This window comes from Nelumbo lutea, chromosome 1, assembly GCF_056320005.1.
Source record: "Nelumbo lutea isolate HS-2025 chromosome 1, American lotus-T2T, whole genome shotgun sequence".
Lineage (NCBI taxonomy): Eukaryota > Viridiplantae > Streptophyta > Magnoliopsida > Proteales > Nelumbonaceae > Nelumbo > Nelumbo lutea.
In genome coordinates, this window is record NC_142684.1 from 190136777 (window position 1) to 190161023 (window position 24247).

The 24247-nt window shown below is 37.9% G+C and overlaps 1 protein-coding gene and 1 non-coding gene across 2 annotated transcripts; one reads left to right on the plus strand and one right to left on the minus strand.

Moving 5' to 3' along the window:
- The first annotated feature begins 4784 nt into the window (after positions 1-4784).
- On the plus strand, positions 4785-14769 carry MSH3 (homolog of DNA mismatch repair protein MSH3). Its single transcript, XM_088961776.1, has 12 exons — positions 4785-5816; positions 6340-6519; positions 6613-6777; positions 7102-7200; positions 7285-7509; positions 8304-8558; positions 9370-9501; positions 10204-10464; positions 10554-10625; positions 11900-12049; positions 13044-13535; positions 14161-14769. The coding sequence occupies exons 1-12, from the start codon at positions 4839-4841 to the stop codon at positions 14518-14520; spliced, it is 3369 nt and encodes a 1122-aa protein (XP_088817902.1). The 5' UTR covers positions 4785-4838; the 3' UTR covers positions 14521-14769.
- A 3846-nt stretch (positions 14770-18615) lies between these two features.
- Positions 18616-18687, minus strand: TRNAP-UGG (transfer RNA proline (anticodon UGG)). The gene has a single exon. It is a non-coding gene; the product is annotated as a tRNA-Pro (tRNA).
- Between the last annotated feature and the right edge of the window lie 5560 nt (positions 18688-24247).

Here is a 24247-nt window from a genome sequence, read left to right on the forward strand (position 1 = left end):
GGTGTTCATGATGTTGAGGTTGACTCCAACGTGGTTCCCATCCAGGGCTATTGGTTGACACCAATACTTCTAAGTCTCGAAGTATTGGTGCTAAGTGTTATTGCTGATGTCAGAAAGGTTAGATTTAGAGAGGAAGAAAGCCATAATTGCAATTTGAAGGTGGAGTCTCATAAATTTGCAGAAGAAGAATTCGTGTTCCAAGTGCCTCTTGGACCAGTTGGCAGCGAAGATGAAGAGGAATCAAAATCGGGTGGGAAGATGCTATGGTCGAAGGCGGAGAGACTTGTTTCAGCTACGACAGTTCCAACGATTCATGGGCGGTGTCATCATTAGATTTGTCTTCACCGGAGCCTTTGCTTAAGAAGAGCAGAGCCCAGAGCAGTAGATGGGTTTGCTTTCTTTCAGCCGAGTTATCGTGGACGTGCTTAGCAGCCCTAGTTAGAATGGTCGCATCACCTCTTTAGAGACATCAAGGTGGCCGTAGTGTTCCATCATCACTGTAATTGTCACCGATGACAGTGTTCCAACAACGGCGGTGAACAATAGGGGTATTTTAGGAATTTTAAAATAATTAACACTCACATCATATCACATGTGAATGGAGTGTGATGGAAAATTAACGGTAAGGGAGGTGTTAGACAATTGTCAAAAAACTTAAGGGTATCACAAGACAATATCTAAACAGTAAGGGGATAGTTTGTCAATTTTGTGAATAGTAGGGGTAGTTTAAGAGATTTATCCTTAAGATAATAGGAAAAGTGAAGTAAATTTTGCATTGACAATGAGTGCAAATTTTGCATTAGGTAGGAGTACATATTACAGTCACAAATAAACAAAAACAAAACTGAACCATGTGCTAGCAAAACAAAATAAGCTCCAACAATGCTTCTATTACCTAAATTATCATCTAAGATCCTAAATAACCAAAGAATAGGGACATTGATGAATTCCTCCAATGACCCAATGCCACAACTAGCTAGCAGCCAAGCACATGAGCATAGCTAGTGTTTTTGAACTATTGTTGACTCAGATGGTTGGATTGTTCAGCCCAGGTACCATCTAAGCAATTGGTTTTGTTTCATCCTTAACCCAGTCCTTGGTAAAAAACTATTGACTTAGTTAACGATCTATTGACCCAAGTAGTTGAACCATTGATCTGAACAATGGTTTTTAGCCATTTTTTATTTTTATTACTTTTATTTTTTAAGTTGGAATGGTCCATTCATTTAAGTCGGATGGTTGAATTGCTGACTCAAAAATTGACGACCAAAGCGGTTCTAGTTCTAGGTTGGTTTTTGAAACCTTGAGCATAGCGATTACAATATTTAGGAACAAAAACAAAAGATGTCTCTAAATCATTACAAAAGTGACTTAGCATCAACTAGAAGAAATAACCCACCCTTTGGAAAAATGAGATCATAATTCATCATGCACTCCATGAACAACTTGCAATCATTCTCAACTACCAATTTAACACAATTCAATCTTGAAGTGAGCTTTAAACCTTCATCAAAAGTTATCAGTTCAGCTTGAAAAAGGAAAACTAGCGAGACTACCCCTACTGAAATCCATTAAACCCGCTCCAAATAAATCATCCCCCACTTTCTTAAAACCTCGCAATTTAAAAAAAATAAATCACAGAAGACTTATACATACCTTCAATTTTCATAAACCGACTTAAACATACATTGAGTTTTTTAACTAGACTTAAATATATCTCGTGGGCTGGTCTTGTCAGACTTAAAAGTGCCCTTCATTAGTGAAAACATCACATGTTAACTCATTTAAAACTTTTAAAATCCTATATTGCTCTTTTATGCCTGATGGTGTGCGATCTAATAGCTCCCTGCTAGAGGATAGCTCGGACGTCGGGCTGGTGAAGTCAGCAAGCTGAGCTGCAGGAGAACAATGTCAGAGTACACGAGGTGAGCATTCTGATGCTTAAGTTAGTGATAAGTAAAAGAGAGCTAGAGAGATAGAATGCAAAGAGTGTATTGAGTGCACAATCGAGTATACATTCAATGGTTGAAGGATGTGCCTTTATATAGGCATGGGTCTCATGTAGCATGTCCGAGATCTCCAGGGGGAATGTGGCTTATCAGCCCGCCACCCTCGGAGGTGGTTTTAGCGAATAGTGATAAAGGATTATCCAATTGTCTTTGAAGCGGGCAGCACAGAAGTCAGTTCTATCGATCAGGCGAAGTGATCCCAAAGGAATCAGAGATGATAGGGCATGTGTAGCGGGAGTTGGTCACGAAATCACATAAGTCGCCACCTCATACCTCGGTCAGGTCGGTGAGTGCTCAGCAAGAGGTTGGCCCTCCTACCGTAGTCCTTGGTTTGCTCCTACCGAGTTGTGTATGCTGCATGAGGCTATGCCCTCCTTAACCCTTGCCGAGGTGATGATAGGAGCTCACAGTCTCTCGAAGTGTCCGAGGTGAGTTTGAGGTGAATATGAAATGGATCCGACTGACTTGGTAAGGACACATCACTGACTACATGGCACCGAGGTGTTTTGCAACAGTTTGGAAGTGCAATGTGACATAATGTCACTGGAGGTTCAAATTACCCCTCATTAATGCCTTTTAACACGAGGTATAACTTCACATTCTCTTCCCCTCTCCGATGGTCGCAGTGATGTAGAGATCCTTTATGTTGATGCTTCTAGTCTTAATCTCAATGAGTGTTGTAGTAAGATGGGTATCCTATGTGGTGCTTACCTGTCAACGCATACATGAAAAACGGTGGTGAAAATCACCTTACCAAACAACATAGTGTCGCTCATTGCCTATGTGGCATAAGCGTTTTTTTGCGAATAACGGGTCTTGGAAGCATGGGCATTTTTTCTTGAAAATTGGTTCCAAAAAGCGCCCATGCTTCCAAACACCATGTAGATCATTCTCTTAAGGAGACAATAAACTTTTTAAGGGGAATGCTAAAACAGAACCTTTACGAGGCAAACCATCCTCCATATTTAAATATAAAATTAGACAAAAAAAAAGGTACATAAAGTTCTAGAATTATATAAAGACGCTCATTTTAGTATCTTCTGTTTCCGGAATTTGGACTTGCTCTTCTCTTTGTTTAAAAGCATATTAAGTGAAACCTCCAAGTAGGAAAATGTGGAATTGAAACCGTCAATATTAGCTTCCTTTTCCTATGTAATGAACTTAATTATATGCACTAAAGACTAGATTGAATCGCCTATTTTAAATTAACAAATTTAAGTCACTTGTTGAAGCATAAGCCTTCTTCTTAAAAATTTAAAAGAAAATGAAGGATAAAAAATGTTAGAAGGTATATTTAAGGTTATTTTAAAAATCTCAGAGATATTTAAATCAATTTATGAAAACTCATATTTATTTAAGCCTTCTACCAAAAGAAAAAAAAAAACCTCTAAGGGGGCGTTCTTTTTTCAGATTTTGAGAGGGGGGAAAGGGGGGAAAGTTGGTCAAGAATCCCATGTTCTTTTTTCAGATTTATGTGAAGACCAAAGAAAGTTTATTTTCATAGGTGGTAAGTGATACCTATCTCCTAGGTGGGTAAATAACTTTCCTACCTAGGGGAAAATTGCCAATGCTTGAATGGGGCAAAAATGCCCCTTTTAATAATGGATTTTTATGGCTAAAATGGTCATTGCCTTATTTACATGAGAAATAAAAGAAAATGGATAAATGCATTTACTAAGATAAATGTTTCCCAGGAAAAACTTACATACGTACTGCATTTACCTGAGCAAGTACCTTACCGAAAAGCGAATGGGCCTAAAAGTTATCAGTCTTGGTTCGTTCGACTTTTGCTTTGAAGCTATTTGAAGATTCACTATTGAACTCTAATAGTATGTTACCAAGTTTATTCTTTACAGCGTGTAGTTTGTAGTTACTTCACAAATACTATTCCACAGGGGATCTTGCTCGTCTCATGTTGTATTAGGGGAATGGGGAATGGGATTATCGATAAATGGGCTCGCACAAACCTCGAAGCCCAGCCCATAGCAAATCCTGCAATGGTGGCGCACACCCTGCACCAAGTTCAAAATTTCGAATTCTCTTATTAATTCTACTAATTAATGATATTCTCTTATTAATTTCGCTAATTAATGATTTTGTCTCATTAATTTCGTTTTGTTAATATAAAAACTATGGATTCAATTATGATATGGAAAAGATAAGAATTTAAAAATGGCAAGATTTGAACAATCATAAGTCACCACTAGACCACCCCCATTTGTTTGTTATTGTTATATGCATTATTATTTTGAAGTAAATTTTCTTTTTTCTTAATGGATATTTTATTAATAAATGCTATAATTAATTATTAAAATTTATATACTAATAAATATTAATATAAATTGATGTACACACATAACATTTATATTGGTTACTTGAAAATTGATGTATACACATTTTGTTTTCTCACATTTCTGTTTTCTCACATTTTATTTATTCCATCATTTTCAAAAGTTATTAATTGTAATATTAATTATAGTTATTTACAATTAAATGATTATAAATATAGATTTTTATATTTAAATAACGTATTTACAATCATTTGAAACTTATAATTATTGTTAATAATATATTTTTTAAGATAAATTTGAATTTCCTAACATGTTTCTACGTATTTTAATTTTTCATGTCTATACGTATCCAAGTCATTCATCTCTTAAAATTGTTTTCTTATACACCTTACGTTTATCCTTGCCCCGCACGAGCAAGCGTGGGACTGGGCGACTGAGAGAGAAGAAAGAAAGAGCGCGAAACCAACAACCGATATAAACTTCATAACTAATTGACTCCCGTGAAACCGCCCTACAAGGGAAACGAAAAAAAAAAGCCATGGGAAATCTGAAGCAGCAGGTTATTTCCCGCTTCTTCTCTCCCAAATCGAAAGACCCATCTCCCTCTTCATCTTCTCCATCAATTCCTCAGTCAAATCGACCAGCTCCTCCACCAAAAATCTCTGCTACAGTCTCCTTTTCCCCCTCCAAACGTGCCCGAACCTTTGAACTCGCTTCATCCAAAACCCCAACAAAATCTCCCACCCAATACCCCAAAAAACCCAAACTTTCTCCCCACACAAAGAACCCCATTCCTCCTCTGCTCAATCCTTCTCTCCACCAAAAGTTCCTGCAGAAGCTTCTCGAACCCTCTAACTCTCCTCCTCCCGCCGCAAAATCTCCTGCACCGAGCCCTAAGTACACTCCTCTAGAGCAACAAGTCGTTGATCTGAAAGCCAAGTATCCTGACGTTCTTTTAATGGTCGAAGTCGGATACAAATACAGGTTTTTTGGCGAAGACGCTGATATTGCAGCTAGGGTTTTGGGCATTTATGCGCACTTCGATCACAATTTCTTGACAGCAAGCATTCCGACTTTTCGGTTGAACGTTCACGTCAGGAGACTTGTTAGTGCCGGGCATAAGGTTGGTGTAGTTAAACAAACCGAGACTGCAGCCATTAAAGCTCATGGGTCCAACCGGTTGGGGCCATTCTGTAGAGGGCTTTCAGCTTTGTACACAAAGGCAACAATTGAAGCAACCGAGGATCTCGGTGGAGGAGAAGAGGGCTGTGGCCCTTCTAGCAATTATCTGGCCTGTGTTGTTGAAAAAGGAGTTTTGATTGAGAATAGGGAGTGTGGTGTAGAGGGTGGGTTTGATGTGAGAATTGGGCTTATTGCGGTGGAGACATCAACGGGAGATGTTGTGCATGGGGAATTCAATGATAATGTAACGAGAACAGGTCTTGAGTCTGTAATTTTGAGCTTATCTCCTGCCGAGATACTTCTTGGGGAACCTCTATCTAAACAAACAGAGAAGGTACATATTACCTCTAAAGTTTACGTATCTAGTAATCTAGATCAAGTCAACCTAACTGCATAATTCCTTTAGTTAAAAAAAAAAGAAGGAACAAAAAGTTTTACTTGGAAAGTACATAACACTATAGCAGTCAGTTATGGTGCATTGGCACGGCTGTCTACTGCAAAATAAGTATTGCTTTTATCATATAGGATTCTTGGCTGTCAAACCTATGATAAAAAGGGTAAAATGTAGTCACAAACCAAATAAATGGAAGGTAATTAAAAAATCATATATTTCGATAGAAAATAAAGACTCACAGAACCAACCAGGGGTCTCAATGGTCATGACGAGGAAAATACAAAAAAGAAGCATTTCTTTAGTCTTGTGCATATCCAAATCATGATTATAAAGCTTTCATGGAAGATAAATATTATGGAGAAATCAACTTATGTATCTCTTTGTTGAATTTTGAATGTTTAGAGGATACTACAGGCATGTTTTTTATATTGTTAGTCTGAGAAATTGGGGAATTGTTTTTTAGTTATTGCTGGCATATGCTGGCCCCACATCCAATGTTCGTGTTGAGCGTGCCTCAAGGGAGTGCTTTAATGATGGGGGTGCACTTGCTGAAGTGATGTCTTTATATGAGAACGTGAGCGAGGACACTTTGGTTGACCATCAAGAACAAAACTCAGAGTGCAAACATCTTCTAGGAATTGAGGTCTGTTTCTGTTGGAATTCTCATTTATCAGTCTCTACCATCTGATTCAAAATTGTTGCATCATGTTTGAAACTCAATTTCATTTCCTCACAGGGAATTATAAGCATGCCAGAATTGTCTGTCCAAGCATTGGCCTTGGCAATTCGTCATCTAAAGCAATTTGGTTTAGAAAGAATTCTGTGCATGGGTGCTTCATTTCGGCCTTTCTCCACTGAAATGGAGATGACCCTCTCAGCTAATGCCCTTCAACAATTAGAGGTAATTCTAAACTCTTCTAAGATTTTGTTTAGGATAGTTCCTTGGGACCCTTTTTGATATTTGACATTTGAATTATCCATAATGAGTTGAATAATGCTTGAGTTTTGTGGCCTTTTGTACAAACAGGTTTATATTTAGGTCATAAATTTCATCTTATTATTTTGATTTTTGTGTTAATTTATGTGGACAAGTATGTCTTCCCTCTTAGCCCCATATCTCCTAGGAGTTGATTTAATGTTGAAATGTTTTCTCATTTAGCAGTAATACTTGTTCCTATTTGTCCATATATTATTGTCCTAACAATTGGTTCTGTTGGTCTTTCAGATTTTAAGGAATAACTCAGATGGATCTGAGAATGGGTCTTTACTGCAGTTGATGAATCAAACTGTTACTATTTTTGGTTCAAGGCTTCTTAGACACTGGGTATGAGGTTAGGCTATGTGCTGATTCTAATATGTTTTCATTTGTTTCACTATTTTTTATTTCACTTGTGAAATCTATGTGCAGGTGGCTCATCCTTTACGTGATAGGAGCTCAATTTGTGCTCGTCTTGATGCAGTCACTGAAATTGCAAAATCAATGGGCTTCTCTGGTGATTCCAATGAGTCCTGTCTAACAGCACAATCTGAAATCAGCTATTTGCTTTCCACGGTTTTGACAACTTTAGGAAGGTCACCTGATATTCAGCGTGGAATAACAAGAATTTACCATCGCACTGCCACTGCATCTGAGGTGCTAAACAGCCTTTTCTTGGTCATATTTCTATTATTATCTAATTTAAATGACACCCCTTGGTTCTGATTCTGTCAATTCTTGAAGTCAAACAAATGATGTGTTTCATGACTATTCTGTGATCATTCAAATGCTTTAATAAGCACCTACAGATGTGCATACCCAGGTTTTTTCTCTACTGGAAAAACTAGTTAGGCTGAGGAAATCAGAAAATTTTGATAAACACCCAATGTTTTCTATTAAAGACTATGGAATGTTCTGACTTCTGAACTCTTCATTATGCCAATGATATAATAAAACTTGACAATCTGTTGACCAAAGCTTGATATTGTTTTTCCAATTAAATTTCCAATCTTATTTGGAAATATAATTTTAGTAAAATATGATGGTTTAATTACATTGAAATATGACAAAAATTTCAAATTTGATACACAATTGTAACATGTCAATCATGTGCATATTTGATTTGTGAAAATCATAGTCAGGTATACTATTTATTATTTTTTTGGAAGGGTTTTAGAAGGAAAAAAATGGCTTTCTTTATGTTACTTTTTGATAGACACAGCCCACAGATGCTTTGCCTATATTGTTTTCTCTTAGTTTGAATGGTTGCATATGGTTGATTATATGATTGGTGCTTCTTAAAATTCATAAAGAAAGGTTTTAACAATTTTGAAGTTCTCATGAATTTCCATCATCTGCTTTACTGAACTAAATAGTCTAAACTATCATTAGATGCTATTATTTCTTTTTCTTGTCTATTGATGCTAACAGTTCCACTGGCTGAATGGCAGTTCATTTCAGTCATTAATGCTATTTTACTTGCTGGAAAACAACTTCAGCAACTTCACAATGAAGATGGAGACAGTTCTGGAATGGTGAAGGAGAAGATTGTGCACTCACCTCTATTGAGTAGATTGATTTTGACATCCTCATCATCCACTATTATTGGTCATGCTGCTAAACTCCTTTCTTCCTTGAACAAGGATGCAGCTGATCAAGGCGATCTGCAAAACCTGTTTGTTATTTCTGATGGTCAGTTTCCAGAGGTATCTGCATGTTCTTTTTGAAAGTGTGTCACTGCAAAACTTAGGCCATGTTTGGGAGTGCTTAAGTTAAAAATAAGTGTTTAAAAACAAGTGCTTATTCATATAAGCACTTACTTGCATTTGGCACCCAACTTTTTCAAGTGCTTATTTTTTAAAATAGCACTTATTTTATATTGGGCGTTTGGTAGTTTTTTTCTCTGATAAGCACTTAAATAAGCATTTGTGATGATTTTGTCCTTCATTTTCCTTCAAATTTTCAAAATATACACTTTGGAAGTACTTTTATTAAATTACTTTTATAAAAACACTTTTATGAAAGTTCTTTTACGAAAGCACTTTTGTAAAAGTACTTTTATATAAAGTCCTTTTGTAAAAGTACGTAAAAGTGTTTTCATAAAAGTACTTATGTAAAAGTGCTTTCATAAAAGTACTTTCGTAAAAGTGCTTTTATAAAAGTGATTTTGTAAAAGTGCTTTCATAAAAGTACTTTTATAAAATTCAACTAGGGATAATTTTATAAGTGGTATTTTAAAATTCAACTAGGGATAATTTTGGAAGAAAAAAGTTGAATAAGTGCTTATTGTATAAGCACTTAAAAAAAGCTGGAAATTTGGGCTTATACAATAAGCACTTATTTCAGGCTTATTTCCCAAATACCAATTTGTGCTTAATGGCCCAAATAAGCTCTTATTTTTAACCATTCCCAAACATGGCCTTATTTTGACAGTCATATATCATCCACCATTATTGGTGTTTTCTTTGATTTTTTTTATTAACTCCCTTTTTACCTAACTGGGTTGTTTGCATGCAGGTTTCTAGAGCACGCACAGCAGTTCAACTGGCAAAGGAGAAGTTGGATTTGTTAATTGGTATATACCGCAAACAGCTTGGAATGCGCAATTTGGAATTCATGAGTGTGTCTGGATCTACACACTTAATAGAGGTAATCTATAGAAATTGATTCAGAGAAAGTTTGATGAAGATAGCCTATCTAGCTGGTGATTATCGGTTTGCTATTTAAGTATTTCTTGTCATTGTCGTGAGTTGAAACTTAATCCTTAGTATTCTTCAAACATTATTGGTTTGCTATTTAAGTATATCTTGCCTTTTATATTGGTGCCTTTCTGGGTCTTCTAATTGTTGTTTTGTTCTCATGTGCGAGATATGCTTTCTTTTTTGTCTATGGGTATATCCATATATATGCATGGTCACGTATATCTTGTTTCTCAATGCATATTTTCAACTTCAAAATGTCTTCCAGAATCCAGACTACAGGTGTTTCCTACTTGTGACTGTCAGAGAGGTTTTTTGTTTTCAATATTCGATTGTTTTTTAGTTAGTTTTCATAGCTAATAACAAATTTGTTGTTACTGGAGATGGGTTTCCTGTGCTTGTGAAAAAGCTTTTCTTCTGACCATTTGGTCCATTACTGTGGGTGGTTTTTTTCATATCCTGTTCTCTTGAAAAAAATATTATTTGCTGTTTTTTTCTTATTATTCTTAACTATACAACCTGGTAATTTGATCTGGTTCTTTCACACTTTTCATGTTAAACTGGTGCATGCTACCCAGTTTGGGGTCTGCCTGGTCAATGGCAATTAGTTTAATATAATTGAGATACTAACTTTGTGTAGCATTGGTTGCAGTTACCATTAGATGTGAAGGTTCCATTAAATTGGGTTAAGGTCAATAGTACAAAAAAAACAATTCGTTATCATCCTCCCGAAGTCTTGACTGCTTTAGATCAATTGTCTCTTGCGAAGGAGGAACTTGCTGTTGTCTGCCGATCTAACTGGGATAGTTTCTTGATGGGATTTGATAAATATTATCCTGAGTTTCAAGCTGCTGTTCAAGCACTTGCTGCCTTGGATTGTCTGCATTCTCTTGCCATTCTTTCAAGGAATAAGGTAACTTCTATGGTATCTGTAACCTCTCAGGTTTACACTTAAATATGCAACTTGATCAATAAATAATTCTTTTAAAGTATATATTGCAGAATTATGTCTGTCCAATTTTTGTGGATGGTGATGAACCTGTTCAGATACATATTCATTCTGGTCGTCATCCGGTATGCCACTCTTCATCATTTGACTTCCATTCAGAATAATGTGGGCTTCATTAGATCTTTATTGCTATGAAGGCATTTTCACATCTAAATATTCTATAAAACATGGGCATCTACTTAAGTGAACTTTTAGATGCTTGTGTTTCTTAGGCTCTATTTGTTTAATCTCTTTGTTCCGACTTGAGTCTAGCTTAAATTGATAGATGCTTTATTGTTAAAATTTGTTGCTTCTGGCATTGGTTGAGACAGAGAGACTGATAAATGTTTATGGCTACATCCTTATTTCTGTTGGGGGTTTTCCTAAGAGGAGCCCTATTTACTCTCCCATATAAGGCTATATGTTCCATCTTTTCCAAATTAATAGAGGATTCAGGATGGAACAGGGATAGTGAGACTCTACCCCATACCTCCACCGTTCTTTCCTTTCCATTCTTCACTTCTCTTTTTTTTTTTGTTTTTTTTCTTTTCATTTTCCTTCTTTTTTTCCCTGTTTTCTTTCCTCTTGCCAAACCATAATTAGAGCCACATGAAGGTTCTTTGTAGTTTGGACCAATGCTTTAAAACACAGAGGCGTGACGCAAGGCGTTCCACTACCTAAGGCATGAGGCGTAAGCCTCCTGAACACAAGGGAGTGTAAGCCTCCTTAAGAGGGGGGGGGGGTTAGGAGGAAGGAGGAAGAAGAGGGAGGGGGATCTCATTTTTCTTTGTTTTTAATAAAAATCTTTTATATTAAGAAGAATAAAGATGCATAGCAGTATAGCACTAGTTGAAAGGAGGGGTCTAGGGGGCAAAGCCCCCCAGCCGAAAGGGCCGGGGGCAGACCGTTTTCTTTCCCCTTATCTTTTCTTCCCTTCCCTTTCTTTTCTTTTCCTTTTCTTTCCTTCCTTTTTTCTTTCTTTTTTTTTCAGTCTTTTTATATGAGGTGTTCATGAGGCGCATGAGGCATACGCCTTTGGCATGCCTCATGACAAAAGCACATGAGGCGTACGCCTCAGAGGTGTCAGTGCCTCTGGCGGCATTTTGGGAGTGCCTCGCCTGGAGGCACACCTTTTAAAACACTGGTTTTAACTTACTCCTGCCCAAGTTCCTGCACCACATCATATCAGTTTTACAAAACTTTTGCATGGTAACTACACTGAGTCACCAAGTCAATACTGGAAATAAGGAAACCTACTCCCAATTAATGACAAGTTTTTACTTCTTGGGTCTAACTTGTAATATTATTTAATAGACTGCCACCTATGCAACTTATACATAATTTATTTTTCTTTCCTCAGGTTCTGGAGGCTACATTACAGGACAATTTTGTCCCAAATGATACCAACTTGCATGCAGATGGAGAATACTGTCAAATCATCACAGGACCAAACATGGGTGGCAAGAGTTGCTATATTCGTCAAGTTGCTCTCATTACTATAATGGCTCAGGTAGACTGAGCTTTTTCATCAGCTTCAGGATTAATGATGAAAGTTCAAATTGGAGTACCAACAGATCCCTAGTTAATCCCCTTCCACTGAAACAAATATCTTCCAAATATGGTTTGAATATTCCCATTTTTCTGCTTTTTAATTGATAATAAATTGTCCTTGAAAGGGAGGGAAAAAGGGAAAACCAGATGAAACACACACAAGCACACACTGCTGATTTTTCCATGGTGTAAAATTCCAAAAGGCATCTCTTCTGAAGAATTGGAACATCTTTACCTTTTCAAGCATTACCCTTGGTTTTATATATATTTTTTTAATTCTTGGTGGTTATTACACACAGATACACACCTTTTCAAACATGGTTTTGAAAACCGTACCGGACCTGACGGTCAGACCGGTTGACCCAGCAATTGGTCAGGAAACCGGTTCCATTTCACCCAAAAACCATTGATTTGGTCAGTGACCTGCTGACCTGGGCGGTCGAACTATCGACCTGTCGGCCTGGATAACAGTTTTGACTTTTTTTATTTTAATTATTTTTTATTATTTTAAATCAGAACAGACCATCCATTTGAACCGGACAGTCGGATTGTTTGGCCCGGGAACCGGTGGCTAAAATGTTTTCTTGTCCAGTCCGGTTTTTAAATCTTTTTTTTTAAATGTTGTTTCACTTTTTTCTTTGTATAGAGGAATGAAGACAATTTCTAGGCTTGCTATTTTGCTGGCATGAGAGGTCAAACTTTATTCTAGCAAATAGGGCATGATTATATATAATCGTTCAATACCTCCCTGAGAACAGTTTTTTTTTCGTTTTTCTTTTTCTCTGTGTCCCTTGCCCCACTCAAGTGAACTTCACCTTACTGCTCTTCATTATTAAGTGTTGGAATTATCTTCAAGTCATAATTGTGCATATTGCTTCTCAACTTGCTAAGATATGTAGAAGGCGATCATTCTCATGTCACTGCTCCATCAAACAAACCCATGTTCCTTCCAGGTTGGTTCGTATGTACCAGCATCATCAGCAAAGTTGCATGTGCTAGATGGGATCCACACCCGAATGGGGGCATCCGATAGTATTCAGCAAGGGAGGAGCACTTTCTTGGAAGAACTGAATGAAACTTCACACATCCTCCACAATTGCTCCTCAAATTCGCTGGTGATAATTGATGAACTTGGGCGAGGTACAAGCACACATGATGGTGTCGCCATTGCTTATGCAACTTTGCACTACCTTCTCAAGCAGAAGAAATGCATGATCCTCTTTGTTACCCACTATCCTAAAATTGCTGATATCAAGGATGAATTCTCAGACTCTGTTGGGGCATACCATGTTTCTTATTTGGCATCACAGAAAACCAGCGTTTCAGACTTCAAATCAGACCAGAGTGTTGGGAATGTTGATCATGGGGACATTACTTTCCTTTATAAGGTTATACCTGGCTTATCAGACAAGAGTTTTGGACTTAATGTTGCCCAACTTGCTCAGGTGAGTTGTTGTTATTTTAACTTGCCTCTTTGTTGGATATATTTTTTTATTCACAAAAATGGCTGCCTTGTTTTAGGAAACAAGAATAATAAAAACAGATTTAAAAATGAACTACTTCAGTAACACTGCTAAAAAATAACAAAAATGAAAATGACATTAAAAATAATAGTAACAATATAGGATTATTTTAACATTTGTCAACTAATAAACTAAACTTGCCTTAATTAATTGTCACCTATTTCAAAATGCATGTTTTTTCATTCACTAGATTGTTGAATATTGCAATATGTCAGGCGTCTATTTCATGCCCTTAAGAATAGTTCCGTTGAAGAATAGTTGAATTTTTTTACCTGGTGAAGTTGGATAAATTTTACTAATTTAACACGAAATCTTCAACTTTTGGCATACCAATATTTCTGGATGTTGTCCTAGCAGGACATTTTTCTATTCAGATTCTGTAGTCTGAAGGGTTAGATTGTACTTCAATTCTTGATGCTGATTTACTTCCTCTATGCCACACCACCACTGCTATGAAAAAAAAAAGGAAAGAAAGAAAGGTGTTCAGAAAGAGTTGTTTGGTGACATTTTCCAGTCATTTGAATTCAAACTGTTGGTACCCTTGCAGCTGCCACCTTCATGCATTTCTCGAGCTGCTGTCATGGCTGCAAAGTTGGAAGCAGTGGTAAGTGTCCGGGTGGAAACCCGGTTGGCGCAAAAATTGTCACCAGGAACAAAATCTGTTCACGCAGAAAATGAAGCAGAAGAGATGCTGAAGCCCCGTGATCATTTTGATGGAAATGGATTTGCTGATTTTTCCTTGATGGATGCAACAAAGGGCATGCAAGTATTAACTAAGATGTATTATGACCTCTTTTTCAACTTGAAGTCTGCATTGAGCAATGCCGACCCTGTAAAGAGCTATGAATTTCTAAAAAACAGTAAAAGCGTTGCGTTGGATATAATAAATAGGAATGCTAGTCCCTGAAAAAACGCCAGGGACAAAGGCACAGGTGGTTAGGTACAAGTAGGCATTACAGTGCTGATATTCATCAAGGAAATTGAACTGTCATGTTCTTTTTCTCGAGTGAAACTGAAGGGAGATACCCATGTATTAACATAGCCACAATGGGTAGCGGAGCAGATATCTGTAATATTTACAGGATTACTGGCGAAAGGCCCCAATGATATGAGAAATCTTCACAAAGTTTTATCGGAACTAATATTTGAGAGTTCATTGCGAACTATTATTTTAGCTTTTCTATTGTATTATTCGATGTGCAAAATGATATTCGAACGTCAGTGGCAGCGTGGCACCATGAATCACGGTTATCAGATGATGTGATGGCCATTTTTAGAAATGTTGATCAAAGTTATTCCAAGCACAATGTACACGTGTTAGTTGTTGCAAAATATTGTTTATAATTATTTTGATGTAAAATAGTTTGAAAAATAATGTGGAATAATTTACTTTTTCTTTTTTTTTTAATAATTTTTAGATCGAGTCCAGTTGGGTAATTGGGTACTTTGGGTGAACAGGATTGGAGGCAATCAAAGAAAAAAGAATACAGTAGGGTCTCCGCCCAACAAGTGAATCCCTCAATCTGAGATTTTTTTTGTTCAGTAAAGTGTTCATCCTACCTGAGAAAAATCATTGCTAAGGATCATCATTTAAAAGTTGCCGCCTCCATCTATTTGGGCCTTTCTGCTTCTCTCGGAAGGTTCAATATGAAAACTTTCAGCTATCTTGGAGAGGGAATTGAGAAAAAAACTTTTTGGCACTAAAACCTACTTTCTCCTAGAGGTTTTGTTAAAGGCAGTTGTAGCTGCCTTTCCAAGTTGCACTATGTCCTGTTTAATGGGTCAGCTGGAATAGAATTTGCAAAAACAAAGGGAAAGAAAAATTCCCTTTTTAGGTAAGATGTAGACATCTGGCTCACCCTTGGATCCCAAGGATTGAAGGGTTCAGGGTTATGGGGCCAAGTCCAGGGCCCTTAGGACCTTCAAAAGTAAAATACCTTCTCTTGCCTTTTAGTGGATCTTGGAACACTGATCTAATAAATTCCCTTTTCCCGGATGAAGCAGCAAGAAAAATTTATGCTATCAATCTGTCCCACTTCTCTTGGCAAGACTCTCTGAGATAGGTTCCAGATTCTAAAGGAATTTTTACAGATAAGTCAGCCTATTTCGCTATTACAAGTAGAGATAAAGTCTTAACTCTTCAAATATTAGCCAAAAGAAGTTTTGGCACACAATCTGGTCTCTACCAGTGGAGCAAAAAATAACGTATTTTTTATGGAAAATCTCAAATAAGGCTCTTGCTGTGAATCGATTGCTTTGGAAGGGGAATGTTATCAATTCCCCTCTTGTATTCTTTGCCAAGATAAGGAACAAACAATTTTCTGAGTTTTCAGAATGGTTGGATAAGTGATTTCAAATGTGTGCAAAAGGCAAATCCTCAAAACCTTTCCTTCTATGCAATATGACTCCAACCCTTTGGACAATATGGATCAGTATGTTTTTGAAAGCTTGTATTGGCAAGTACAGGAGAGGATGAGTTGGTCTTTTTTTTTTTTTTTTTTTTCCCTAATAATAAAGCTTCCTATGATGTTATCAGAGATTTCAGGGGCAGGTGCCTAGCTGCGGCTTGTGGATCCCTTTTTATCGCCTGAGGGGAAATCCACTATAACAGTGAAATCACAGCCAATTGAAGGTGGGATCAAATTTATACATTGAGTGTTGTGATTCACGGCTTTAGCCCAGTGCCGCTATATAGTTTTGGGAAAATTCCTTATAAATACCCTCTCATTTGTGCCTAGTACATAATTCAGTATTCAAAATTTTAAAACGTTACGATCCAATACCTGCCATTAATCAATAGTTAACTTGTCGTTAAGTGGTATTTAAAAAGGACATAAATGCCCTTTGAGTGTCATTTAATTTTCTTTATCAACCATCTAAACATTGATAAAAAATTAATGGTCCCATATTCTTGCTTCTTCCATTCTAGAAAGTTGGAGTGACATTTGAATGGGCATTCTGGCGACCCCAATTTTCTTGAATAGAAGAGGTAAGGACTTGGCAATATTAATTGGTTTGTCAATGTTTGGATAGTTGATAAAGAAAACTAGATGACACTCAAAGGGTATTTATGTATTTTTAAATATCATTTAAATGGTTGATTAACAGCTAGTTAATGGTAGCTACTGAATTGTCATGTTTTGAAAGTTTGGGTATTGAATTGTCGTATTTTAAAGTTCGGGGACCAAAGTGACAATAGATCCAAAGTACATGGTACTAATCGGGAATTTTCCCTATAGTTTTTAGTTGCTCCCATTATATAGTTGCTCCGAGCCAAGGATCAAAATTTCATAATACATCAACCTGTGTCAATCAAAACGTATCATATCAATAGGTCACTGGTACATTAAATTTGGACTTTTTTGGGGTTTTGACCATTTCAAGGGTTACATTGACATTAAATCGGCCCCAAAAAATAAATTTTGAAAAAAAAAGTACAACCAAAACACTCAATACACCCTATTCAATGTATTGGGTGTATCGATACATTGAACCTTAGGTAGGGGTGAATTTGAGCCGAGCTGAGCCGAATATTTGGCTATTCAAGCTTGGATCGTAGGAATAGTATCAAGCTCAAGTTTGGCTCGGCTCGAGCTCAACTATAAACCAAGTTTTTTTTTTAAATAAAAAATAAAAATTATATGTATAAAATTATTATTTTTTATTTTTTAAACAAAAAAGTAAGAATTATAAAAAATATTTACTATATATATGTTGATGAGAAAAAAAATTGAATGATTGTACAAGACTACAAGATATTATCCCAAGCCTTAAGGATTGCAATGAGAAATAACTTCCCAAATTACTGGGAAGAACCAAATCTCCTCGTTGAGTTCTTGTGGAATCCCAAAAGTGGGGAAAAAAATTTAATATCCCAAAAGTGGGGAAAGAACTTCTGCTGCCCATCATCTGGCATATAATCATTGTAAATTTAACATCACTACTACTGGTAGCAGAAAGAGACTATAATTCTCCTAGTTCTACTTAATATTTTTATGTTTTGATAAAAAAAGTGGGAAAAGAAATCAAAACAAATATGGGGCCCAACAACAAACGTAGAAAGAGCAAGAATTGTTTTTTGTGATTTTATAGAAGTCAATGAAAATGTAAACTTAGTAAAACGAGGTAATAACTGGATTTGGGTAAAATAATGGAACCCATCCCACAATGCAGTGTTTTCAAAACCGGACCGGATTGGATTTGACAATTGGATGGGAAAAATTGAGAATCGGTCATCTGATCAGTTCTATTTCACCTTAAAAGTTAAAACAGTCTTTTGGCCAAAACCGTTGACTTGAGAAACGGACCCAAAACGGTTCATTGTCATGTCCGGTTTTAAAAAGCTTGCCACAATGGGATATCTTAAGGGTAACTTTAATGCATCAAAGGTATGTGCTCATTCGGTTGCATTATCCAAGGCATGTGCTCATTCGGTTGCATTGCGTGGTATAGGAAACAAAATCCAAGTTGCAATTGCGGGACTGTTAAGAGAGCACAACCATAAATGTGGTAGAGTATTTTGGGCCACTAAAAAGGCCCACAAAATTTCAGTATCCAGTGAACATAGAAGCATATGGGTTGAAAAAGATTCAAAGATTGTCATAAATTGCTTAGCAAAGAGAAAAGAATGACTGGAGATGTATAACCCTTGCCAAAGAATTCAGGGCCGTTATTTGGAGTCTGGAGAGTAGATACCCTCACACCTGGGAGTCCTGATCTGCTTCTCACAGCATGTCTCAGCTGTATATCAGAGATATTTCTCTTATTATTTATGGGAGATGTATCTAATACATGGGATGTGGCTGTGAGGTTGGACAAGAGTAGTATTAGGATGTATAATCTCCCCCAGTTTTTATTTCAATAAAAGAAAATAGTTTCTCCATTTAAATTGCTCAATTTATTTATCATTTCCTATGAACGAGAAAAAAGAAAGAAAAATGCTTGACATGAATAGTTGGATGATAATTTATTTTGGTCATATATCAACGCATTCATGACAAGCGGGGCGTTGCGAGAATCGAACTCGCGACCTTTTGCACCCAAAGCAAGAATCATACCACTAGACCAAACGCCCAATTTGTAAAATAGCCTCTCCTATTTATTAATATATTTTCCAATCACGACAACACCGCACAAACAACCAAGCATGGAAATGCAAGGGGCGAGGACCAAACCGTGCAGCGTTTCATACCTACCTACTGCTTTTTAGTCTTATAACATCCCGGAAATGTGCTCAGCTCACCATGACAATAATTCTTCTTATTTATTATTATTATTATTATTTTTGTATTCGGTGCCATGCACCATTAAAAACTTCCCCTTACCTCTTTTCTCCCCCCCAAGTGCTGCTTAATAGTTTTTGTTTGTTCATAAGGTTCAGTTGGAAGTAGTACACATGTAAATATGTACAGCGTAAATACATATAAAATATAACATGGTGTTTGGCGGTGTGAGATACTTTTGAGATCGATTTTCAAGAAAAAATGTCCATGCTTTCAAGATCTGTCTTTTACAAAAAAAAAAAAAAATATGCTTCTGCCACATAGGTAGTGAGCAACACTATATTATTTGGTAAGGTGATTTTCATCACCGTTTTTCATATATGTGCTGACAGGTAAGCACCACATACACATCAATCAACCGTTGGGGGGGGGGGGGGGGGACGGTTCACCAATGCATGAAATGCCAAATTCGATGTGGTCCCGATTTTCGATGCATGTCGGATTTTTTAATAATCGGCTGAACCAAACAATAAGATACATGAGCGTTTGTTGAAACGCCTATGTGGATCTGACGTGGCACAACTTTTTTTGAAAAATGAACACGGTTCCAAACATCCCCGAAGGTTTTACCCTCTACATATTTGCATTCGTACTCCTTCCAAATTCAGCCTAAATAAAAAAATTAAAAAAAAGTTTTTTATTGTGTTGTGGTGAGTTTGCTATTAGCTGTTACATCCTAATCAAAACTAACGTTCTTTGATGTAACTAATCGATTTATTTAATGTTTTTAACCCGCCTTTAACCTGGATGGTCGAACCGTTTCAATCATCACCGGCCATATTTCCGGTTCTAGTTTCATTAAAACCTATCTTTTAATAAAAAAATTGTTGATCAAGTCAATAAACTGTCAACTTGGACGGTTGAACCGTCAATCTCGATGACCCGGTTAGCAGGTGACGGTTAGGTTCAAAATTTTAAAAAATGCGGAACGTGTCTGATGAATCAATTTTTGGCTAAGTACCTCATCATTTGGTCCGCTTCCAAGTGGCTGATGACTCGGAGGCTGAAGTGGAGAACTTAGGATATTGAGTTGACTAGGCCAAGTTGGGGGCAGATTAGGTGCCGAGCTAATTGGCCGAGCTGGGCTGGTTAGGTGCCGAACTGACTGGGCTGAGCTGGGCAGGTTAGGTGCCAAGCTGACTAGGGGGCCAAAGGGCATAGCAGGTGCCGGGCTGACCAGGGGGTAGGTCAGGTGCCGATCTAACCAGGCCGAGCTGGAGGCAGATTATGTGGTGAGCTGGCCAGACCGCCGAGCTGGATTGATTGTTGAGTTTCGTAATTCTTTAGAGACCTGCAAGGAATCAATGTCAAAGGACCCGAGATGGGTAACTCGGCGAGGTCGCTACGATGCTTAAGTTAGTACTCTCATAGTAGACTACAAGCTAAAAATCATAAAGTATGAGAACTAGAATATGCTTACTTCCGAGAGGTCGTCTAAGTGGTCCGAGATTCTCGGAGGCAATCGCCATGCACATTGACCATCCTCTGAAACGTTCAGTACGTGAGCCAACTTCCAAGGATCGTGGGAGTGTTGGGATATGCATGCCGAATTTGTTGGCAAGCATGCCTTGCAGGTCGCCACCTGGACCTCAATCAGGCTAGCACGACCTTGAGGGATGTCGCTCCTTGTGTCGAGGTCACTTCGGCCAGTGACGAGGTGCTACAGGTTGGCCCTAGACGATGCGCTTCTATCCGACCTGAATTGTGGTCGAAGTCGCCAGTTCGGCGCATGTGCCAGGTCACCATCATCTTGGCTAAGGTAAGTTGTTGACTGGGTGTCACCCAATTGTTTTGAGATGCCACGTGTCACAATGTCATTGGAGGGCCAAATCCGCCCTCACCAATTGCCCCCCACTCCCGAGCTGAAAGTAACTCAGTAAAGGGAGTAGATTGCTCCTTTTGGCCTGGAATGACCGATTCGATGAGCTCGTAAGCGTCGAACCAATTTGCTTCTCAAGTCGGAAGAGTCCAAGTGTTTGTAGCCTTGAGGTCTGGGAGTGACTCGCAGTCCACTCTCCTTACCCTTGATTTTGCCCATGCCAAAGAGGTGACTGGGTCTTATGTGGCGCTAAGGTCTTTTATCAACTTGGTACTTTATCCCTTGGGCTCTGGGAGCGACTCATAGTCCACTCTTCTTACTCTTGATTTTGCCCATGCCAAAGAGGCGACTAGGTCTTATGTGGTGCCAAGGTCTTTTACCAACTCAGCACCTTAGAGCCACGACTGCACTTCATCATCCTCATTAGTGAAGTTGGTCACCCCCTCCTACAAGAAGCTATTGGGAGCTCGACCTATGGGGGCAGCACTACTGGCTTTAGGTCACCAGCTCGCACGAGAGCCTTGGAAGAATCGAACCGGCAAAGGCATCCATGCAGTCTATTGGCTGCCAACTCCCGCGGAAGCCACACATAGCTCATCTTGTAGAGGGTACCTCGCGAAGAGGACTGATGATGCTTTATTTGAGTCGAAATAAAGTCAGCAGATCTACTTAGTCTGTTGGCCATCAACTTCTTGTTTAGTTGAGTTCATAAAAAAATGGAAACTAGAAAGTGAGAGCTTTAGTTTCTAAAAGGTGAGAACTTAGCTTTTTAGAAGAAGAGGACTTAGCCTTTCAGAAGATGAGAACTTAGCTTTTTAGAAGAAGAGGACTTAACCTTTCAGAAGATGAGAACTTAGCCTTTTATAGCATTTCCCATAGATGGCACCAACCCATAGATGGCACCAATTGATGAATCAAATTTTGGCTAAGTACCTCATCATTTGGTCTGCTTCCGAGTGGCTGATGACTCAGAGGCCGAAGTGGAGAACTTTTGCTAGATTAGGACTTGGATACTGAGCTGACCAGGTCAAGATGGGGGCAGATTAGGTGCCAAGCTAACCAAGTCGAGCTGGGGGCAAATCAGGTGCCGAGCTGTGCAGGCTAGGCGCCAAACTGACTAGGCCGAGCTGGGTAGGTTAGGTGCCGAACTGACTAGGCCGAGCTAGGCAAGTTAGGTGCCGAACTGACTAGGGGTAGATCTGGTGCCGAGCTGATCGGGGGGGCAGATCAGGTGCCGAGCTAACCAAGGGAAAATCAGGTGCCGAGCTGACCTGGGGGCAGGTTAGGTGCCGAACTGACCAGGTTGAGCTGGAGGCAGATTATGTGGTGAGCTAACCAGATCACTGAGTTTGATTGATTGTTGAGCTTCATAATTCTTTAGAGACCTGCAAGGAATCAATGTCAGAGGACTCGGGGTGGCTAACCTGTCGAGGTCGTTCCGATGCTTAAGTCAGTACTCTGCAAGCTAAAAATCATAAAGTATAAGAGCTAGAATATGCTTACTTGCCCCCCTATGTCACTGGGGTTGGTGCCTTTATATAGGCATTGCTTAGCGTGGGCTTCACGCACCGCATCCGAGATTTCTGAGAGGTTGTCTAAGTGGTCCGAGATTCCTGGAGGCAACACGCCATGCACGTTGACCATCCTCCGGAACGTTCAGTACATGAGCCAACTTCCAATGATCATGGGAGTGTTGGGATATGCATGCTGAATTTTTCGGCGAGCACGCCTCGCAGGTCGCCACCTGGACCTCAGTCAGGCCAACACGCCATCGAAGGAGGTCGCTCCTTGCGTCGAGGTCACTTCGGCCAATGACGAGGTGCTACAAGTTGGCCCTGGATGATGTGCTTCTATTCGACCTGAATTGTGGTCAAAGTTGCCAGTTTGGCGCCTGTGTCAGGTCACCGGGTCGGCGCCTGTGCCAGGTCACCATCATCTTGGCTAAGGTAAATTGTTGCCTAAATGGTTTCGGATATCACCCAATTGTTTCGAGATGCCACTTGTCACAATGTCATTGGAGGGCCAAATCCACCATCATTAGTGTCCTAACCCTTTACCCGACCGGAACCCTCTTTTATTTTCATTCTCCTTTTACTTTCTTTTTTCATTTTATGGTTTTATTGAGAAGAAGCGAAGGAGGAATTTCTATCTTTCAGAAGAAGAGAATAGAGATCCCACCATCTTTGAATGAGAGATTTAGCGCTGGCAACTGCAGTAGTTATCTCTGGCGACTTGCAATTGGATCTAGAGTTTTGGAGGGTTTTGCACTTTTGTTGAGAAGAAACGGAAGAGGAGTTTCTTTTAGAAGAAGTGAACCCCACCATCGTTGAAGGAAAGATTTAGTAGTGATTATCTCCGACGACCTGCAATTGGATCTGGAGTTTTGCATGATTTGCGTTCAATGTTTTAGCCTTTTCGTTGGGAAAGTTTTAACTTATAATTTTCTCCTATTTTCTCATTTGAAATTCTGCTATGGTTTTTTGAGAATGATATTTCTGAATTGGTTTCATATTATGAAAATGTCATTTTTCAAGGATTATTACTATAAATTTCTATACTTTTTTTTTGTTATTCCAATTGGTGTATATCTATCTATCTATCTATATATATATATATATATTGCATTTAGACACATATATACAGCTATTGTATATGTATAAATATACTATATGTCTACTATATGTCTATATGTCTATATATATATATATTGCATTTAGACACATATATACAGCTATTGTATATGTATAAATATACTATATGTCTACATATGTATTTCTCTTTTTTAATATTTTTAATTATGATGTCACAGCCAACCGTTGAAGGCAAAGATCTAAAGAAGACTACAGTGGTTAGGGCTGACAATATTTGACACAACTCATGAACACAAGTTGACCATGACACAAACTTTTGGGTGGGTGACACTTTCTCTTGTATTTCTCTTCTGCTTAATTCTGATTTTTCTCCCGGTGAGACTATTGTAAACCAAAATTTTATATATAAGTGAATGAAAGTTGGCTTCAGGCTTTTCCAACTCAAAAAAAGAAAAAAAATTGACCATGGCACAAAGTGGATTTGGATTTATCTTAATCATATTTGTTAAAATCAAGGTTCAAAGTATTGGATACGTGCGTTTTGGATACGCCTGCTAATTGAAGAGAAATTAAGATATGAATAAATACGCATAAATACACATAGGAATACTATAAAAACTTCAATATAACATAAAAATACATCAATAACACTAAATATAAGGCTTTAATAAGATATATATTAAATTAGTATATTTTAATAGAATTTATGAGGAACTTCATCATACTCAACAAGTCAACATATGTGAACATCTAAATAATATTTATTAAAATTATAATCACATCAATATTTAATAATTCAATACAGCATAATTCAAAACAATGTTTAAATGATATGTCAAATGATCTATGGATATGATAGATGAACCATATATTAAGAATATATTCAGTGTTTATGGACAAATCATAATAAAAAATAAATAATTAATATTTATTTTTAATTAT